Here is a 22,829-nt window from a genome sequence, read left to right as displayed (position 1 = left end):
CAAATGGGACGATAAAGAAGAATAAAAACATGGACCATCTTACCCACCCTGGTATATATGCAAAAATTGCCACTCAAAACAAAACAACATTTAGGTGCGGCGGCATTTGCCACCGACTTTTATAGACTCCTGTAGTGATTACCGCATACGTCAGACACGAATTTCGAGGGTTATTGACGTTCAATTTAAAGCTTAATAAATTCTCCATGTGTGGCACGCAAGGATATTAACTGCAGCCGTTTCTAGACCGCTTAATTTCAACATAAATTTTCGATTCGCCATGGCAAATTATGTACTGTGTAACGTTTAACAAGTCGCTGATTTGATCTTTAATAAAACGTTTATTATTTTGAGTGTACATGGCTCTATTATAAGGGCATGTAATGACGTAGCACGATTCAACAATACATTGCACTGTGACGTAATAAATAAGATTGTTGACGCTTCTTTCACAAATGGACGACACGCCAGCGTACTGCATCTAACAGTTGGAGTTCCTCGGAGAAAAAGAGAATAGAAGAGAAAAGAAAGAGGAAAAGTGAGAGGGAGATTTCACTGAATGGATTTCAAAGCATTTTTGGCATCTTCATAAACCTAGGGAGAGAAAATTGATGGTAATATTATATTATAGATACATGAATACACCATGTGTGTCTGGTGTATTATAAGACACCCATGTTATAACTCGACAGTAAGCATGAGGTGTACGAATACACCATGTGTGTCTGGTGTATTATAAGACACCCATGTTATAACTCGACAGTGAGCATGAGGTATATGAATACACCATGTGTGTCTGGTGTATGAGAAGACACCCATGTTATAACTCGACAGTCAGCATGAGGTGTATGAATACACCATGTGTGTCTGGTGTATAAGAAGACACCCATGTTATAACTCGACAGTGAGCATGAGGTGTATGAATACACCATGTGTGTCTGGTGTATGAGAAGACACCCATGTTATAACTCGACAGTCAGCATGAGGTGTATGAATACACCATGTGTGTCTGGTGTATAAGGAAACACCCATGTTATAACTCGACAGTGAGCATGAGGTGTAAGACACACCAGTACAGTGATATCAATGCACTTAAAAAACCAAAAATGTTCTAAATTCCAAAGTAAAAACATAGCATAGCTTACAGCATTTGGTGTATAAATATAAATACACCATGTATGGCATATTAACACTTATAATACACTTGGTAATAACAAAAATCTAGAAAACATACCACACCACCAACCTCAGTAAAAGGAACATCTTGAAATAATTCCTGAACGAATCGTCGCGTGCTTAACCTGAAGCTGTATTCGCTCATTAGCCCCACCACGTGGTTGTATAATAACAGGGAGTCAAAAACTTCAAATCTTTTCTCTTTCATTCTGGTGAAGAAAGAGAAGGAATGTAACTTATTTATCTTTGCGTGGCGGGCAATGACAGTCAATATAACACGGGTGTTCTGTTCCATACAACTCAAGCACGCTTACAAGTTACCACGTATGTAACTTTGTGATTATTAAACAAAACCCCTTTGTTACACATGGAATATGTAATCACATTACAACATTTAGCTCTAGGTCCCAAGTGTGCTTCACTATAAACCTGTCTGTGGACTGTCTACACTCTACCTGATTATAAACTGCCTCAGTGGGGTCTAGATGGTAACACCCTGGGTGTTAGGGTAATAAAGCATTAAACCTACATTTCACGTCCTAAATGTGTTTAAAATTGAGAAAATATAAATTAAAAACAAGTTTTTCAACCAACAATAATAAGTCAACAAAGTTAATAATGTTAAAAATTGATAAATTACTTTGGTTCTGTTTGTTTGTTTACCCAAGAAACATAATATTGACATAGTTTCCGCACCATTAGTTTAAATAACAACAACAGCTGAACAAATGTTGACAAATATTAACACATAATACATCAAGTAGAATCCTTTACTTAAAAATGTTAATTTTACTTCAATCATCAATTATTACTCAAGTCCAAACCAAAGTTGAGGTAATGGACCGACTCTGGTCTAAATCCAGATGGCGTGCCTCACTGTAGGACCTCACCAATATAGAATAGAATATGCATATACAATGTTGGGGTAATGAGCAAACTCTGGCTTAAATTTCAGGTCCTATGGCATGCCTCATTGTATGACCACACCCATAGAAAATAGAAAGTGGAGAAACAATGTTCAGGTAATGGCCAACTTTGACCTAAATCCCAGTGCCCCCTGACAAGCCACACTATAGAACCTCACCCCTATATAATGGAAGTCAAAGCATATACCTTAATACTTCTTAACATATACATAGATATTAGATGCATAACTTACTCTATACTATATACCATGGGTTCTTAATAATATAGCGCTTCTATGCCTTTTTTCTACGTGACTTTTTTCACAAGTATTATCCAAAAATATAAGTAAAACTTTTACAAAAACAGCCAAAAGAACTTTAGGTATTCGGCAGCCACAGAAATAAAATGATAAGCCATTTTTATTTCCACCTATAAAAACAACATTAAACATACATTAATAGAAACAATAAACTCACAGTAGTAGTGCAGTCTCATGAGCTTTTATCCCAACAGAACTTCCAAGGTTAGTCACAAGTTGAATGATCTCTTCGTGGAAAAGTTGAACAAATTCTTCGCTGTCAGGATCTACTGCTTGTCCTCCTTTATGTGAAATAATGTAACTTATTTATCCTCACAGCTTCTATCACTTACATTATACCATTGCTTTAAGGCCTAATTCCATGGTTAAATGTAACTTATTCATCCTCGCACGGCGGGACAACAACAGTCGGTTGTGACACCACGGGTGTTCTGTTTCATACACCTGGTGCCTACATTAGGCATTGAACACAAAATCTCTGATCTAAAGTCAGCAGGGCCTGCTAGTCCGTAGCATCAATGGTATCAGCATCGAATCGAGTATCTTTCGGTTACAATGCAAGCCCCCAATCACTTTGTGTTTCTCACAGTTTAAGAAAACATGACTATTAACATCTCAATGAATCATATAAGATATCTATGCTCACCAATATAACACAGATCACTTGATTCGCTGAGAAGGCTGTCTGGTGTTCGAGCAAACGAGGCTTCTGATTGGTTGCTGCGAACTGACTTTGTTTGTTTCATCATAAGCGCTGTGTGCGCTGAACCATAACCACCTAAACCCCGGAATTTATGACGAGTGGGCTTCGTAGGGGTTTCCCCAGGGTCTACATGGGTGAAAATGGGGTTACATTGAGGGGAGAGGGTAATTTTATTGGTTAAAGTTAAACATCATGAACATTTAGCACTGTAATGGTCTTCTAGTTGGCCATATAATAAGTTTCGATTTTTTGTGTGAATAAGAGCTAAAACTGCCTTAGACAAGTTTTTTTCAATACCACAAGACCAATGGAATTTTTTTGTAAAACTTTCAACTTAATGTTAAAAATACCCCAAAAAATTTGGAGTGCTCAGTACCCTATACATTGACATGATGTGCTTTACCAATACAACCTAGTTCTCAACCACCATAAACACATACAACACGCACACAACTCTCCATAACATTGCATGAGCTGGTTTATCAAATTATACAACCAATAGTTAGCACTGTTATCACCTCATACCATACACTCATAAAACACCATATGCATCAAACACACTCCCACCTTGATCCTTATCCACCATATCTTCATATAATGCAACCAATGAAGGTTTCATTTCCTTTGAATCTTCTTTGTCCAAATCAACTCTCTGTTGAATAAACAATGACCATATTAGAACCAAATAATACAGCAGATTAAAGTTCATATTTTGTAAGAAATTAAATTAACTTTGTATTGCTTTTATTGTATTTGAGGTTAAAAACAACCAAAACTTGAGCAATTATCACAGTATTAGAACCAGAACTACAGCAGACCTAAGTCTATATTTTGTACAAAATAGTACTTGAACTTTTTTCGTGTTTTTAACTTTTTTTTCATTTTTTTTATGGTTAAAGGCAAAACTAACAACAAAATGTAAATTGCTGCAACCGACAAACCAACCACACACACAATACAAACCTTCATAAACTTATTAAAGTCACTTGGTACAACAATGCCAACGTAACGAGTCTGATGTAGAATTGATATTTTATCTTCGTGTGGTAGAACCTCCATCTCGGGTCTGTTGGTTAAAATATTAAAGTATTGTTCGTGTTTTAAACAGAACTTTCTCACTTTGGTAAAGACAGAAAAAAAATGTTTTACACAAATGGTTTAGTGGTTATGTGATTGCATCATATAACTAAAGAAGAACTGGTACGAGAGTCTCGATACTGCTACCATTCTGGGCGTATATCATATGTCCTTGGGCACCTAAAGACAATTGCTTCAACCCAGTGGTCACTAATGGGTTGTTCAAATTATCAGCCATACACAACATAAAAATGTACTTTCACAAAGTTACAGAAGTGCTAACCTGGTAAGACTGTCGGTTCTATTTCGTAAAGCACGGGCGGCAGTGATACCTATGATGTTACAACAATAATATTGAAATAATATTACCAGCTTTTAATAAAACATTAGTAAAAAACAATAAATAAAAATTAAATTACACCATATTGAAGCCCAACATAAGAGCATAGGCATCACATTTTTGTGGTGAAATCTGAGGTAACATTGTTAAAATACAATTACATTCGGGAACCTCCTTGATTAACATGGTGAATGCAATATACTTTGGCTGTTCCTGTTTTTTTATACCCGTTAAATACAACCAAATATAATTAAACTGACCTTTTGGTTTCGTTAACGTCCATCCTGGTTCTAATTCACTCATTGTTTCATCACTATCCACTACTATGACATCACAACGCTCCAGATTCCTCGATGGGGAAGTTGAATCAACGATCCCGGAATCTTGCGATATCTGAGTGTTGCCACGTAACCTGCTGAAAGCGAACTCACTTTTCTCACTCGCATCACTGGTGAGCAAGTTCGTTTTATTCTCCACCACATTGCAGGTTTTGGTTTCCACTTTAACATACTGAGGCATGCAAGCAGTAGGTGACTTTAATTCCACTGTATCTGCGTGAACTAAGACTTGAGGGGGCTGTACAGGTGCCACAACACCTTGAGGGATTTCTCCGTTTAATTTCGGTTTTCGAACAAGATTTAACGTCCTTGGCGCCTCTAGTGTTGGTTTAGATAACTCCAACATATCAGGCAACGACCTGCTGCGTTGCGAATCAAATTTATCGATTGTTTTTTCGTCATAAACCATCTTTTCTTGCTCCCCCAGTGCTGACCCAGTTTGCCCTGAATTATTAGTGTTCCATAAGGATGTCCTGGAGCCGTTTTTATGTTGGTCATCACTGCGGATTTCCGAAGTTTTTACCGTTTCAATGGAAACATTAGAAGATGAAGTAAGCGTAGTGGAGCTGTGTAATCGGCCAATCGCGCGGTCGTTGCTCCCTAGCGCTAACGGTGGATGGTCCTTTACAACGTCGTCGTTGTCATGGTTATCTCCTGTTGCTAGGTGATCGTTGGTTGCTATGTGATCCGACACATAACCAGAAGATGAGTCGTCATGATGCTTATGGTTCATACCCTGTGTGATGTAATAATACGATTATCTGCTCATAATCAAACCATGGTTAACTTTTTACAACTTCTACAACTAAATTGACTTTGATTAACAAATTAAACTTAATTATCCACGCATGGCGGGGCAACGACAGTAGTTATAACATGGGTGTTCTGTTTCATACACCTCGTGCCTGCTTACGGGTTACCACTTATTTGTTGTTAAAAACAATCTAATTATTGTTTCATTTATTTAACAAAGCCAAATTGCCAGTTATATAAATACAATTCTGACATCACAATGCTTACAAACAATGATCCGTAAGCGAGGGATTTGCTTCGACTTTTCTTTGTAAAGAATTCTGTAAAAAAAACGATGTTACATCAAAAGTTATTGTGACATTGTAAATGTCTATGCCATATTGATCATTAATTGACCAAATCTGGTCTAAAATCAAGGGTCTTGAAAAACAAAGACCTGACCCACACAGAATAGAATATAGATCTATGCTATTATAAATACCTATGACATCACTAACAACTATGACATTATAAGTCTGATGACATCATGAAAACGTACCAAGAAATCGGTCCCGCATCCTCGGTTTTGGTCCGTTACCCACGGCAACGGGAGCTCCATGTTTCTTCCAATCAGATTTCTTCAGCGAGGAAAATGATGAGTCGTATGATGTCATGGTGATGTCATTGGATGGACTCGGTGTTTTACTGCTCAATGGTGATGTCATAGAACCTGATTGTTAAAAACAATACATAGGTAAAATCTGAAGATTGTGAAAGGCAATGGCAAGCTATGGATCTGAGATTTACGGCAGAGTTGGCCCGTTACCCTACATCCCTACTTAATTGCTTATATATTATTTATTCAAGTGTTTTAATCTTTATTTTATTCCTTACCTCCAGTCTCAGAAACACTTTGTTCTGAACTAGCGATTGAATCGCTTGCCGAGGTTTGAGTCGTGATGAAAATATAATCATCTTGGGAGGAGGGCTTCTTCTTTGATTCTGGAGTAAAATAAAGATGTTTCAAATAAATGTTGAAAAATAAGGTTCCCCACGTTTACAACTAAAAGTAAAACGACATTTTAACAATGTCAAAAAACTGAATGCCTGTAAAAAATATATGATGCCGGTGATAAGTTTTTTTTTGAAAACCAAAAAACTCAAAAGTTACCTTTTTTTACTGTTTAAAGAGTTCCCTTTAAATATCACACAAAGAAATAATTACTAAAATCATCAAAATAAACAATTTACTTTTTTTCAATGACTCGTTCCGACTGAGTGACCACGGTTTTAAGATCTCCTCATTGGCTGAGGAAGAAGGTGAAAGGTCAGAGGTCGTCAAGCTCAAGTTACTGATGCTTCCATCAGGGCTGAATCTGGTGGAATTAATAAAATTATTTAATTACGCCGCAATGAAATGCATAAAATATCTTTTATCTCCCTGTGGCGGGGCAACGACAGTCGTTATAACACGGGTGATCTGTTTCATACACTTCGTGTCTACTTACAAGTTACCATACATGTAACTTATTTATCCTCGCATGGCGGGCAACAACAGTCGTTATAACACGGGTGATCTGTTTCATACACTTCGTGTCTACTTACAAGTTACCGCGTATGTAACTTATTTATCCTCGCATGGCGGGCAACAACAGTCGTTATAACACGGGTGATCTGTTTTATACACTTCGTGCTCGCTTACAAGTTACCGCGAATGTAACTTATTTATCCTTGCATGGCGTGGCAACGACAGTCGTTATAACACGAGTGATCTGTTTATACTAGAAACTCATATCAATATTTAATATATATACATACCTGGCTGACTTAGACTTACGTAGGGATATATGAACTAAAAACTAGTGGAGATATATATTTATACACAAATACCTGCTCGACTTGGAGTTACTACTAGCATTGGATCGTTGTGAAACTCTTGAAGTGGATTTTTTAATTGACAGGTTTCGTTTCAAATGTGGGGTGACTACGGGTACAAGGGGGGTGTCGGGGATTTCCCTTTGGTCATCAAGGGTGTTCACCATTGTTAGTACGCTCTGTGGGGTAAAAGGTCATGGGTTAATGGGTTGGTAGGAATTAATTTCCGGTATGAGACAACTCTGGTCTGTCTATAAACTGCCTCAGTGGGGTCTAGATGGTAGCACCCTGGGTGTTGGGGTAATATACCTACACCCCAGGTCTCAGGTGTGTCTCACTAAAGACCTCACCATTATAGAATAGAATCTCTATTATTGTGTGTCCATAAACTGCCTCAGTGGGGTCTAGATGGTAGCACCCTGGGTGTTTGGGTAATATACCTACATCCCAGGTCTCAGGTGTGCCTCACTGAAGACCTCACCCTTATAGAACAGAATCTCTATTATTGAGTGTCTATAAACCACCTCAGTGGGGTCTAGATGGTAGCACACTGGGTGTTGGGGTAATAAACCTACACCCCAAGTCTCAGGTGTGCCTCACTGAAGACCTCACCCTTATAGAATATAATCTCTATTATTGAGTGTCTATAAACCACCTCAGTGGGGTCTAGATGGTAGCACACTGGGTGTTGGGGTAATAAACCTACACCCCAAGTCTCAGGTGTGCCTCACTGAAGACCTCACCCTTATATTTATTAGGCGTTGTTGAAACGCTCTGTGGGATAATTGAGTAGAATGGTGGATAGCTTTGGTTTAGAATAAATGAGAATTATATTTAAACTTATTATATACAAAAGGCAAAGAGTTTTTAATTTTGAATACTGCGGAAGTAGCTTTTATTCGGAGTACTTTTGTATAAAACTGACTATATATTGAAAAACATATATCAACACAATCTTTAAATATATTGGAAATCCACTGCAGTACTATACACACTTACACATGACAATATGTTTAGTTAATAGTTTCAATTTAAAATATTTCACAATTCCAACAAAACAACACTAACCTCCCAACCAAGACATCTAAGCTCCTCTACACCAGGTATAGTTTGGGCGACGGCACTCAAACAGTAAACGCAAGTTCCTTTGATTGATGGCTTGTCAGTTTCAGACGCTAACTTTGATATGATGGGCAAAGCACCACTGGATCGCAACAATGCAAGCCCCCACACAGTAGAACCAATATGTGCCTGTGAAGTATTTAGTGTTGATTGTAGCTTAACCATTTGAATAGGAATATACCATAAATAAATGTATGAAGATGGTTTTAATCTTTTGACAGAAATGTTTAAAAATAAAGATAATTGTGCATATAGTTTGGTTACTTAAAAAACAAAACAGTCCATAAATATAAATGACATAAAAAGATGAATGTTTATTGTTTACCCTCGCATGGCGGGGCAACGATAGTAGTTATAACACAGGTGTTCTGTTTCATACACCTCAGCCCGCTTAAAAGTTACCATGTATGTAACTTATTTATCCTCGCATGACAGTGCAACGATAGTCGTTAAAACACGGTTGTTCTGTTTCATCGCTTACGAGTTATATAGGTTACTACTGCCATTAAGTGTCTTGCCCAAGGACACATATGCCCACAATGGTGAATCTGTGGCTGCCTCAAGCTCTGAACCCATATCATCTTAGCTACAGACAGCCTAACCAATGTATCAGCATATAGTCATTAATCAACAAAGCAATCTCACCAAAGCCCACAAACAACTTTTCAGCTTTAACATTTGCCCATCTTCACCAGCCAACTTATTCTCACATCCATTCATCTCAGTTTCCGGTGATTTTGACGAGTCATGGGTATGACCAAGCAGTTTAATTTGCTGACTCAGCGTTTCAGTAAGATCCTTGCACGCCCCTTCATGCTCTAGTAACTTTGCCCCCTTCTCGTGCTTACATAACTCCCCGTATAAATGGGCGGGTAGAAACACAGATTGACGATATTTCCTACGATTTAAACAAAACCTTTATCAATGAAATAAAACTTAACATTTTACAAAAAAAGTTTTGAATTATTACTACTCAAAGAACATATTTATTTTAAAAGAATTCTTAAACACAATTTATAAATAGGTATCTTTCCAAAGTATAAACATCTCAAAATGGCTTAAATCCTGATCAAAAGATATGAAAAAACAATCAAATCACTCAAAATTCAGCTGTTATGAAAATAAATAAAAAGTTACATGAAATAAAAAACTATACAAAGGAGCAATGAAATTATTCTCACCTGTTACCGCTTCTTCGTACAAACCCATCTTCCTTATTTGGTCGTTCGAAACTCGTCAGCGATAGTTTCAGCAATTCTTCAACATAGAGAACATATTTCTCGTTGTACTGACTTCGCCACCTGTAGAGATTGGGGTTTACTTATTTAGATATGGGAAGCAAGTAAAATAAAAACTGTTTAATTGGGAACAGCTTTTTCCAGATAAATTGTTGCTACGTGTTTCCAAAGGCTTTTTTAAAAAGTTATCAACCTAGTTTTAGAAAAAAAAATCCTAACAAAAACTCCATTTATCATAAAACGAATTGTCTGCAAATCTTTTTAAGACAGTTTATTTGTAGTAATAGGTCCACGCATGTAGTTTTACACATTACTATAGATAACTTGTGTAAATAGGTCTATGCAAGTGATTTTTTATTCATTTTTAAAACACTTTTTTTTAAGACGATTTACTTGTGTAATAATACGTCTATAACTGCTATCTGGCCACCCCCGTTTTCGTCAGGATGCTTAATGTTCCGACGCCTATGGTCCATGCAAGTGTGTTTTCAATTTTATTCATTTAACATATTTCACATTTTTCTTTCGAATAATTTTTACCTCCCAAGCTCCCTAGTAAGGTAATGGTTCTGCGAAAGATATTCGAAGCCTTTAGGATCTGAGATGAATCGACACACGAGCAGCGAACCACGATCACCAAGATGAAGGAGTGTCGGACGTAAACGGACCACTGCTCGTAGGTATTGCTTGGATAGATATCATATATATTTATATTAAAATCGATGTTACTATTATTTTATGTAGGCTTAGTTTTCCAGGTTTGGTTTAGGCAAGGGTTGGCATTACGCCAAAACTATGTATTGTTACTGGAATAGATATCATATATATATATGTATAAGATAAAGATCATATAAAAATTTATTTCTATAAATCTATCCTATAGGAGTGCATGGCATGCAAGAAGATCTAGGATTTAGGCTAGAGTTAGACCATTCCATGACGCAAATTTTATTTTGGATAGGTAACAGGGTCAGGTCCTTGTTAAAAAAACTAGGATTTAGGCCGGAGTTGGTCCATCACGGGACAGCCAGGTCACTTATGTATGTCTTTCATGCAGTCTCGGTTTAACTTGTCATGGCCTCCACCTACAACACCACTATAACTACAAGGTAAGCTATCTTGTAACTTACCTTATCATCACACGCCTCGTGGAGTATGTCGATCGCTTCCGCTGTTACCTCGTTACTTCGGTCGAATAGTTGTGTGGTAAGCAACTCTGACCCCCAGTGGTGGAACCCGGGGCAATTTGTTCGAAGTAAAACTCGTAGAAAGCCGGTAGCATATAATCGGGATGCCTGTGATGTCATAAAGGGTTAGATAATTGGTGTGTTATGTCAGAATAAAAAAGAAAGAGGGAAGTGACAGGATGTTGAAATATAGGTGCGTGAAATAAATGTACGAATAGACTTTAAAAAGATTTAGATTTACTGTATCTTATAAATAAATTAAACTGATTTTGGTTTAATTACACCTGGCTGCAACATTTTATATTCTATTCTATATTGGTGAGATCGTACATGATGGAGAGAACATAGAATGTATGGTAGTAACAGTTTATACATTAGCTACAATAAGATACATACCTCGTTACAGGTTTTAAGAACTTTACTTAGCACTGCACGTGCGTTGTTGTTTTGGTTGTAACGAAGCCCGGATATCATTAGTTTGATCAAACTCTCATGGGTGGTCTCACTTGCTAGGTCCAGGTAACTACGCATTGAGAATACATTGGTGTAAGAAGTATCACTACACAGAATATAAGCATATACTATTCTATTCAGTATGGGTGAGGCCCTTGAGGACCTGGGATGAGAGAATATAGGCATAACACAAAAAAGTAATTTTGGAGTAAACAACGTCCGTTAAGTGTGTTGCCCAAGGACACATACACCTATCAGTGCCAACGCCAAGCCTTAAACCCGGTATCCTTAAGTTACAAGGCAAGCACCAAACCACCAAGCCATATTCAACTTTGTTATATAATTACTTGATAATTACATGAGAACTTATCTTTATAAATACTTTGGTCAAAAACTTACTATTTATAAACTTTGCATTGTTGTAATATATTGTCGCCGTGTCGATGACCTGACAATGAACCCAATATGAGGTAATAGTCGCGTGCACATGTGACACCAAGTGACCCATTTGACCTGCTGTAACCTCCAGTTTCTGTGTTTGTCTGAAAAGGTTATTAAAGGTCATTGTGGTTATGGGCCCAGCATTAATAATTAAAACTTAAAATATGTTATTCCATTTTAGAGGTTATGCTATTTGATAGCTGAAATGTAGAACTGTTTTTTAAACTGAACAGTGAGCATAACGCGTATAAATACACAATCCGTGTCCAATCCAAGAAAACACCCATGTTATAACTTGACAGCAAGCATGAGGTGTATAAATACAATATGTATGTCTGGTATAAAATAAGCTTCCCATGTTTAAAGCATACTATTACATACACAGATTACAACACAGACTTTTACAACTAACATATTTTTAGCAAACCTTTGGTAAGAATGCGAGAATATCCTCCACTAGATTGCGCAACAATCGTTGACCCTCTTGGTCGGAGTTGGAAAGGAATTGAACCATGTGACACGCCGTGACCACGTATATTCTGAAACAATAAGCATTGTTATGTAAACAAGGGAATACTAAGTCAGTATACATCTCTGGTCTAAATCTCAGGTCCCATGGTATGCCTCACAGTAGGACCTCACCCATATAGAATAGACTGTGCATATACAATGTTGGGGTAATAGGCCAACTCTGGCCTAAATGCAATGTTGGTAGGGTTAAAACAACTTTAGACCAAAACCTACGCCATGCTGCGCCATAGGATCTTACCTATATAAAATAGAACTTTCCTCAAAGGTAAAGCTCCGCCACGAAGCTTAACAGAACCAACCGACACACAATCCTCACCTGTTATGATCGTGCCCACCATCTTGAGCGAGGTCGATCGCCGAGAACAATTTACTCGACGGAAGATAGAAGTAGATCAACCTCCTGAAGAATCTTCGGACGGTTTCATCGACTCCTAGGTTTTGCAGGAAGATGATGGATGGTGGAGATAAGAGGAGGGAACATAGAGATCCCCAATCCCAGTCTTCTTTTTCTTTAGTTGTTAACACCTGTAGGATATGGTAAGGTAACGATTCGGTATTAAAAAAAATTTTTTTTACACTCAATTTTGTACATAACCCTCACATTTTTCAAACATGGGAAACTTTTGAATAATTAGGTGAATGCAATATACTCTGGTTCTGGTACCCCTATGACTTTGTTTTAATTAATTTTTATTCACAACAACCTCCCATGTTTAGTGTTTATTTGATCTTCATTACTTTATTCCAAGAAAATAAAATCAAATCCCGGAAACCTCTCACTTTTGTGTTTTTAAGAGCAAGAAGAGTTAGTTCCTCCGAATGATCGCGGATGATGTTCAAAGATCTATTTCTCCGGATGAGGGAGAAGGACGTTGGAGTTGAGTCCAAGGATGTTCCACTGGATGTGCGGGATCGTGGTTGGGAGGATGGCTCCCTGGAGGAAGAGGAGAAATGAAGGAATATTAAGAGAAAAAGTTTTTATGATAAATTTTGGAACAGATGATTTTGTATGTAGTGTGATCATCGAACATTATAACCAAAAGGGCAAAAAACATTTTTTGTTAGAGGAATTTCATGTAGTGTTTTGAAATATTTTAAACATAAAAAAATACAGTCAGTGTACATATGGGCGTAGGTATTATCACAAACATAGGCGCTTATTATTCGGAAAAACAGTTTTTTTTTTATGCAATTCACCATGTTACTATCTTTTATTATCTTTTTGTATTATCTTTTTATTAATGTAATATCACCAATTTATTCTGTTAACCGAGATTCTTTATATAAATATTACAACTGATTTTTATAAGTCACCAATAATAGAAGTCACCATAAAGGTTATATAACTTATTCCAAAGCATGCATATATACTCTGTCATGTAATGTTTGTTGATTAATGAAGTGCAGACAATTTTATAGCAGGCTTGGCTACACTTATAGCCCGTGTTAGACCACCCTATTCACCAACAATCTCACCTCTTAGTTTGCTTGACATTGTATTGAAGTTGGTTGAGATATAAACTATACGTATTAGGGGGGCTTGTTAACATGGCATGGACTTCACCCAACCTTTTCACAGCTAAGTTGATTCTTCTGTAATCAGGTGTTTTGTCAAAATCAATTAAAATATTTTTGGGGCATTTTTAAGTTAATTCTTTTGTAATAATGCATTAGGTCTGTCATGTGAGTATATATATCTTGTCGTAAAGAAATATTTAAAAAAAATATTGATATTGTCTTGCCGAATACCACACGAAACATTGGAATAAACTTAAATATGAGGTGATGTGAAAAAACAACTCTTTTCATGAATTTTATTTCATAATTTTTTTATTGTTAACAATCACAAAAATAAAAATTTAATTAAACAATTTAAAAACTTACACGAATTTGTTCCTATTAAAGCTGTGTTATTAATGATTATAATTTAATTACTCACAAATTCTCCTCCAAGTTAGTTCCGGTATTTCTCAATAAATCCGGGAGCAACCATTGATTGGTGGAAACATCTTTATGAGGTAACAATCGACTATTCAAGTGCAACAATGATCCTAATAATATGGTGGAAGATATCGCTGATTGCGCATCACTGGACACGGCAACACTGCTTAATGCCTGGAAAAGTAGAAAACTATATTTAATAACAGTCTTATATGCAAAATATATGTAGTCTTGTTTATCAAAAATAAAACGCTCTATCCAGATACACTCACCTGCAGTAGCCCGCTCTGTACAAAAGAAGAAAGCAGGATTGCTAGATGTGAGTTTACGAGGTCCGGTCGCGAGGATGAATGAACGGGGAGAAGTGACTTTGTTTCAGCGACAACAAAACCTTCAGAATGTCGCCAGTTGTCACGGAAACTACCAGGAGCTGGAATAGACGGGTATGAGAAAATATGAGAAATTGGGAATGAATGAATGTAACTTATTTATGGTCGTGTGGGGGCAACGGAAGTCGTTATAACACAGGTGTTCTGTTTCATACACCTCGTGCCTGGTTATGAGTTACCACAAATGTAATGATTGTCTTTATGTATGGCTGACTATTTGGACAATCAATTATTGACCACTGGGTTGGAGTAATGTTTTCTAAGTTTTTTTGCCTAAGGACACATACACCCATAACAGTAGCAGCATCAGGCCTTGAACTCGATATCACTAGGTTAAGATGCCCTTATAGTATAGAAACCAATAGAATGTATGAGATTCTAGAAACCTGCGGCTTTCAATGCTGTTTCAAAATCTTCAGTCCATGTTGGTTCATTGAAGTAAAATAAATCACAAAGAACGGCGAATATTCCTCTCTACAATGCAATAAATATACTTTGGTTATGTTGGCTCTACAATGTCATTTAAATACTTTGCTTAAAATTTAAACTATTGCTTTTAAAAAATATGTACTTTTTAAATCTATAATTTTGCGTATTTCTTAGTTTAATATTTTCTACTTGCATTTTATGTTCAGCTACTAATATATAAACAAAACAAAATGTACAAGCAGTGACTTTAGCATAAGGTGTATATATAGAGAGAGAGAAAGAGAGAGATAAGTTGTATCTTTTTTTTCTTTTAATATACACTTTCTTTCTGTTTAAATATATACAAATAGCTTTTAATGTAAAACTACTATAGAGCCATACAATGTATAATATACGGACATACAATGTGCTAGCATTTACAACATATGTTGTTACGTCCATTACTAGGAATAATCACAGAAATCTAACAACCATTTGTTTTCATGAAACATGATCCGATTGTTAATTCGTCCAAACAGCCAAGAAGCAATAAACAATATATTACATTCATTACGTAACTAATTAACTCATTAACTTTTAATAATTATACTAGTATACTTTATAAAGTATCTGAGACTAATAAGAATACATTACAATAATTAACAAACATTACATAATAAAAAATACATTACAATAATTGAAACTAACTAAACTGAATTTTACTTTTAAGTTAAACTTGTGTTTTTTATACTTTAGAATAGTAATACTACATTAGATACACAAAAAAAAGATTCTCACTAAAATTTGACAGTTGTATACAAACATACTACATTTACCACAACAATTAAGCCCCAATTAAATATGAACACAAACATTTTGTACTGGTTTTAATAGCAAAGCCCAATTTAATTAAAAATTTAAGATAAGGGAACAAAACAACAGTCAATAAACGGGAAAAACTAATAATATAATTATATTAATACAGTCTTAATATCGACATTATAGGGATACACATAATGTTCCATTTACAACTAAGTAAAACCTTTTATTATGATCCAAACAAAGCCATTACTCATCCATTATGACATCATAACTTACTCTGATGTTATTGTAAGGTATGCGAATTGCGTTTACGAGCGAACCAATCATATCCCTTGATTTCACGATGTGGAAAAGTCCGTCCCACGTTCGTAGCAACGATACGATCGCCATTTTGCTTGCAGCGAATCGCATTTCTAGCTCGTCTCTGTTTCAAAAACACACGTTTTAATTAAGTGTCAATGAATGAAAGAATTAATGTAATAAGTTGATCGTTGCGCGTGGGGGCAACGACAGTAGGTATAACGAGACAAAAGTCATTATTAATTGTTACCTCATTTTAAATTTATATATGTTCTTCAGATTTAATCAGTTAGTATTATTCAGAAATACATGTTTCGCATGGTTTAGTTCAACTATCAAAATAAATGAATAAATATCGTGTTTGTACACGTGTGGTGCAACAACAGTTGTTAAAACACTCATGTTCCGATTCATACACTTCATGCTTGCTTTTGAGCTACTGCCTAACCATGAATTGTAGTAGTGTAAAAAACATTAAATTGATAAAATAAGAACTACACCACAGTGCAGAACATTTAATCTCCTGAATTGTAGGTTTTAGGAAAATTGCTTTTGTTCAAGAAAGCTTATTTTTTCAGAAAACTAAGTCTATTTTTGTGTTTCTGGAGTTTGCCCACTGTGCTACAGTGTGACACCAATAATATCCTAATTTGTAAGTGAGAGATCAGGAAACTTACTTTAACTTTGTATCTTCCACATCTGCATGGAATCTGTAGTTAAGCTCAGTGTATGGGGCAAGGGTGGGTCCAACATCTAATATAGTGGGGTGCCATTCTCTGTGCAATACAATGAATACATGTGTTAAAATATGGTTTATTTGAAGGTTCTTGAACTTTCAAAGGAATGTGCCACACTTGAATTTTCTTAATCTGTTAGCGGGACATTAAGTTTTTAAAAACCTATGTTTAAAATTTAACAAACTATAACATTTTAGGAAATATTCATTATTTATTACTAGTTAGTAGTTACTTAAATGGGCATACCAACAAAAAACTTGTGTAGTGATAAATTGCTGTGCGCGAAAATAGAAATCAATTTAAATTATTGTTTTGTTGATATATTGTAAAATTACAATTTAAAATAAGGGAATACTACCAACAAAATATATATTGTATGTTTGCTTATGTAAACAATTGTGGTGTAACCAATTCATGGATATTGTTTTGATAGTCCATTGAGTGTAAAGTGTTAATCAAATAGAGATATTTGTATAAACACTCATAAAATGTGTTCATCCTCGTGTGGTGGGGCAACAACAGCGATAATAACATGGGTGTTACTTTCCATACATTTCATGCCTGCTTACAAGTTACAACATATGAACTTTTGTAAATTTATTTCACAGAAATGCACATCTAACTACCCTTGCCTCCCCTGTATTTTAAAAAGCTTGGAGTCTATATTTATATGTTTTACTGGGCAATCCTTCTTCACCAGTGCCAAAAATTATATATACTTATAATTATTATATTTTCATGAAGATTTATGGTGTCATGTATCATACAACCTACTTGGCAATCTTAACCTACACCTAACACATTTAACTCAATATTATGAACGTCTTACCTTATGCATGGGTGGTTGATAATATGCATGAGCGACATGCACAAACATTCGTTTATCCTCTGGTACATATGGCATTCCAACACAGCGTTGATCAATGCAAGAATCCCATTACAACGCACCACTAACCAGGGCTGGAGCAACGCTGGAAAATTTTGTCAACAATATATAAATAGGGTATTTAATATTTATACATATGTTGATTTTTGTCTTTTATGTTTTTGTAATACCAGAACCTGTATTGTTTTACCAAAAATCCAAACAAAAACTTTATGAGCACCAAATCAGGGTCAGATTGGCAGAATTTATTATTAATTTATTACAGTTGTTTAAAGGGATCCCAGTATGTTTAGATGTAAATTTTAGAGCAACAACAACAGTTTATAAATTAGGGTGTTGTACTTGTATAAGTCACAATATGTTTCGAAACACCAAATTTTGAAAAATTGGCCGTTTAAAGCTCAAAACGTTCAATTTTAGAGCATTGTGAACAAATTTAAACAGTTTTAAACATTCAGGGACACGAAAAGGAGAAGTTTTCTAACATATTATAATTATTTCCCTAAGAAGGGCACAAAATCTCAAAATAGGTATATACTAATGGGCTAAACTAGTTTTGTAGATTAATTTACACTGCGCCCTTTACATGGCACACTGCGTATGTGTGCTCTGGTTTATGTATTCTATACATAGTATTCCCATGGTACATAACCTTATACTATGTTATGCGCCAATATATGACAACATAATTAATTTACCATCTAACCAGCCAACCTAATGAACCTACCAAGTTCACACAGCACAGCGAGGCAAGTACGATAAACTCGGTCTCGCTCTTCAGCTCCACCTAGTGACACAGAAACGATACACGAAGCGAGGGAAAGTGGGATTATCGTCTCATTGGTCCGTTGTTTAATATGTGCAATTTTACGAACCAATCGGATCGCTTGGATTCGTTCCACTTCGTTGAAATGACTGATGTCAAGACATCTGATGAATAGAAATATTATAAAATAGATCAAAATTTTACCATATATAATTATAAAAATGGTAATTAAGAAAACTGGTTGAACTTTTTGCTACAAAATTGTTTTTTTATTCGAGTATTCCTGTTCGATTAGAAATAAATTATTAGAAAGTCAAAATATACAATTTCGCTAAAATTTTCCTCTAGTATGGATAAGTATGGAGTGCATCAGATTTCACAATTTAAAATAAAAGATCAATGAATGACCCCATAAACTATATTTGTATTCGGAAAGAACAAGATCAACTGTTCGGCAAAAAACGTGTTAAAAAGCTTTTGGATAAAAAGGTACTTTCGACAAAAAGCCATTTTGAGCAACCCACTTAGTAATGAGGTAGTCTAGTTTAAGATCCATAAAAATCCTTTTGCTCGGTTCATCATTGATAAGATATCTGTAAGCTCGAACACCTGCAGCTCGGACTTCTTTTACTTCGGACACCAGTGTCGGTTTCAAACTATGGGGAAATATTGGGAATTGGGATGTTATACAAAAAGATAAAAAGGGGTGTATGCAGTGCTGCAGCCAGGGGGGGTTAGGGTGTCGCCCCCTCCCCCTTTAAACCAAAAAATTTAAAAAAAATTTAAAAAAAAATTTAAAAAAATTACATTTTTTGATTAAAACCCCCCCTTAATTTTTCTGGCTGCGTCACTAGGAATATATATGAGAATAAGGGATCGCAATTTACAACTCTGGAAAAATAATATATTATATTTGTAATTCATTAGAAACATCTAGACTATATTTGTAAATTGTGTTTATCTTTTTGAAAATGATCTTCGCAATGGGTTTTACAAATAAAAACAATGTTTATTTAAATGTTAAAGTTATATTAAATATATATATATATTATACTTGGAGTGGTCTTACCATGTCATAATAACTTCCATAGGAATTGTGATGACATCATCATCTGGTATACTGCAGAATAACTAGGAAAAAAATATGGATTACATAAACTAAAATGGATTACATAAATTAAAAAATAAAGTTAAAAAGAGTTTGAATAAAAATTATGGATTAAATAGATTCATTGTGACTTGAATAAAACGACAGACGCCCACGTTTAAATATTTGAGTTTTACACATAACAAAGCAGAGATAGTAAATTAGGCATCACACCCATCACACCCACTCATGTTTATAATCCGATTTGTAGGAATTCAATACAAGGAACATAGTCTAAATATACACACAATGTATTGAGCCTATATATGTAGTAACAATAAGCCCATAGTTTATTATATGGTACATTGGCACCTGCTGTTTAATTTAGCAAGAGCTTATGATAAACCACGTATTGTTAATATAGAAGCATGTATTGTTATGTAGTATATGAGGGAAACACTGAATTGAAATTGAATGAGGATTAATGGACCGCACGCCAGCTGCTCAACCAAGTCATGTGGAGAGATAGCATCTATCGTGTTGTTATAGTAAAGAGAAATGCATTGTAGTGTAAACTATACTGCTGCCTATTAAGATGGGAATTTTCCATTCAAGCTTATTATAATTTGTAACTTTTTTAAACCCAGATAATCGAGATAAGAACATGTAAATATATTGTGGAAAATCATATTTTTATCACTGATTTATTGCTGTTACAATTTGTACACAAGCAAATTGTTGTTTTTTGATATATTTGTTTATTAGAGGGAACTGCCTGGATGCTCGCCACTACTACTTAAAGCTATGCATAAACTTTGCATAAAACAAGTATGATAATAAATAATAAGTATGGTCACATAAAATAAGCATTACAACACAAATAATCTAAAATAATCATGGTCCTTGCACACTTGCAGTGAAGTAACTAACTAACAACATGGGATTGTTTTTACCTTCACTAAGTTATTGAGATGGCCAAGTTTTCGTTCCGTTGAAACTCTCTGCTTGGCCGAGACGTTGATTAGAATTTCCTTCAGTATCTCATTGGGATCTAATGAAAAGATGAAGTGGTTAAGGGATAGGTGGTTTAGGTGCATGGTCAAAGCAATGCAATTCCTTGTATGCCACCATGGCTATGTGATTTTGTTTATTTACCTCGGGATAAATCAATTGGAATCGTATCATCATTGTGTTCAAAACGACCTGAATTTAAACTTTGTTAAGACGTGGTAATGAAAACATTGGCGTAAGTCAAGTTATGAGTTGGTAGTGTTAGTGTTTGGCAAGGAAACAAACATGTAAAAATTGAATTAAATATTTATATAAACAAATTCGTGAAATCCAAATTTCAGAACATAGAAAATAGGCTTTACCTCATCTGATGTGTAATAAACAACCAAAACATAGCTACTTGACAGTAATGTTATTCAACTTGTCTTTAAAAAAATAACAATATTTGTCTCAAAGATTAAAATGACCTGATGTGTGGTAAAATACTAAAACAATTGCCTGACAAGAAAGATAAGTAGCGACATTCGAGCTAAAGAGTTTCTTCATACTGTTAACAAAGGGGTAGAATCTAAACCTATGTTACTTTACATATTACGGCATATTATATTCTATATTACATGAGAGAAGTGCTACAGTCGGTGTGCCATGCTTTCGGACCTGAGATTTTGAGCAGAGTTGGCCCATTACCTCAACATTGTACATGCACATTCTATTCTATATGGGTGAGGTCCTACAGTGAGGCACGTCATGGGATTTGGGATTTAGGCCAGAGTTGGCCCATTACCCCAAAACCCCAACCTTGTATATGCACACTCTATTCTATATGGATGAGGTCCTACAGTGAGGCATGCCATGGGATCTGGGATTTAGGCCAGAGTTGGCCCATTACCTCAACATTGTATATGAACATTCTGTTCTATATGGGTGAGGTCATACAGGGTAAAAACAAAATGATAAAGATTAAAATGATGACCTGATCCTGATCTTCCAGTTCGGATCCGAAGGCTTTTAACCCTCTTAGAGGATGCTGGGATCACAGCAAGGGAGGACATGTTACCAAGAATCAATTCACAGCGTCACATGTTTATTATTTCACCTCAATGTTAAGTTAGACTGAGGTGAGCCTGGGGTGAGCCTGGGGTGAAATAGATATATAAATTTAGGTATTAGTCCCTCTGGTAGTGGTACGTTACCAGAGGAATCCTTTTGTGTGATACATATTAGGCTGGTGTAAAGTGTTAGAGGTTGGTAGTTAGAAGTTATAGAGGGTTAGTTAGGGTTTTTTGATTAAATAAGTAGTTAGCAGATAACACAGGGGCGGTTTCTTCACTAGCACCCACAGTAGGACATACAAACATAGACATCAAACTTTTCAACATGTAGTGATGCAAAGAAACTTAGGTGCAATTTCCTACAAAGGTCCAACAAACTGCATACGTGGTAACTTGTAAACAGTCATAAAAAATGTATGGAAAATAACACCGAATCCTTAATAGGGGGAAACGTTAGGGATATAGCTTGAGATGAATTACTAATGGGGGGGATACTTCACTAGCACTGTACTGAAACTTATGAGCAACAAAACACAACAATTTCCGTAAAATCCTTTACTTCGTTTCGCATAGAAAGAAAATACAAATTTAGAAAATTAAGAACTACAGTCTTCTCTACACTACAATAGTAATGCTAAATTCCTAAAACCCACTTAATTTGTAATAAGAACAGCTAATTATTGCAAAATTCGTTAATGTTGAGGCTTCAACAAATAAACAAACCTTCAGTTCTAGTTCAACACGAACAACAACAAAGTAGTGAATTGTATTCATAAACTTATTATAAAATGACGTAGTTCATAAATATAACATTTGTTTTTCCATAAAGGGGAGCGCGTATTTTTAAGGTCCAGTTTACCTAACGTAGCTTAAATTTTTGCATGATGTTTAAAGTTTTAATTACGTTGAAATAAAAACTACAACTTCTAAAATTAAAACGCAAAGAAACATTTTATTTCAAATTTATCAAGATACAGTGTGGTCTATGCCCT

The 22,829-nt window shown here is 35.4% G+C and overlaps 1 protein-coding gene across 2 annotated transcripts; it reads right to left on the bottom strand.

Annotated features, from left to right (window-relative positions):
- Positions 1–321: 321 nt before the first annotated feature.
- LOC149736038 (rapamycin-insensitive companion of mTOR-like) lies at positions 322–22,583 on the bottom strand. 2 transcript variants are annotated; one of them, XM_089878399.1, is made up of 37 exons: positions 22,561–22,583; positions 21,759–21,909; positions 20,930–20,977; positions 20,728–20,825; positions 19,757–19,818; positions 19,212–19,343; positions 18,649–18,851; positions 17,865–18,006; positions 16,976–17,074; positions 16,275–16,422; positions 15,155–15,242; positions 14,652–14,809; positions 14,378–14,553; positions 13,915–14,031; positions 13,219–13,372; positions 12,755–12,963; positions 12,335–12,446; positions 11,866–12,008; positions 11,410–11,536; positions 10,957–11,121; positions 10,367–10,512; positions 9,770–9,889; positions 9,234–9,486; positions 8,535–8,717; positions 7,482–7,645; positions 6,843–6,967; positions 6,486–6,593; positions 6,151–6,321; positions 5,880–5,932; positions 4,782–5,595; positions 4,465–4,513; positions 4,068–4,170; positions 3,672–3,756; positions 3,048–3,230; positions 2,559–2,682; positions 1,247–1,385; positions 322–594 (listed from the first exon to the last, which is right to left on the bottom strand). In XM_089878399.1, the coding sequence occupies exons 2-37, from the start codon at positions 21,835–21,837 to the stop codon at positions 553–555; spliced, it is 5,322 nt and encodes a 1,773-aa protein (XP_089734525.1). In that variant the 5' UTR covers positions 21,838–21,909; positions 22,561–22,583; the 3' UTR covers positions 322–552. The 2 variants fall into 2 exon arrangements, with proteins under 2 accessions (XP_089734525.1, XP_089734526.1); XM_089878400.1 differs by lacking the exon at positions 20,930–20,977.
- Positions 22,584–22,829: the final 246 nt, after the last annotated feature.

This window comes from Ciona robusta, chromosome 5 (genome assembly GCF_009617815.1).
Source record: "Ciona robusta chromosome 5, ASM961781v2".
NCBI classification, from domain to species: Eukaryota; Metazoa; Chordata; class Ascidiacea; order Phlebobranchia; family Cionidae; genus Ciona; species Ciona robusta.
Note: the sequence above shows the minus strand (reverse complement) of the source record. Positions and strands in the feature narration are given on the sequence as shown.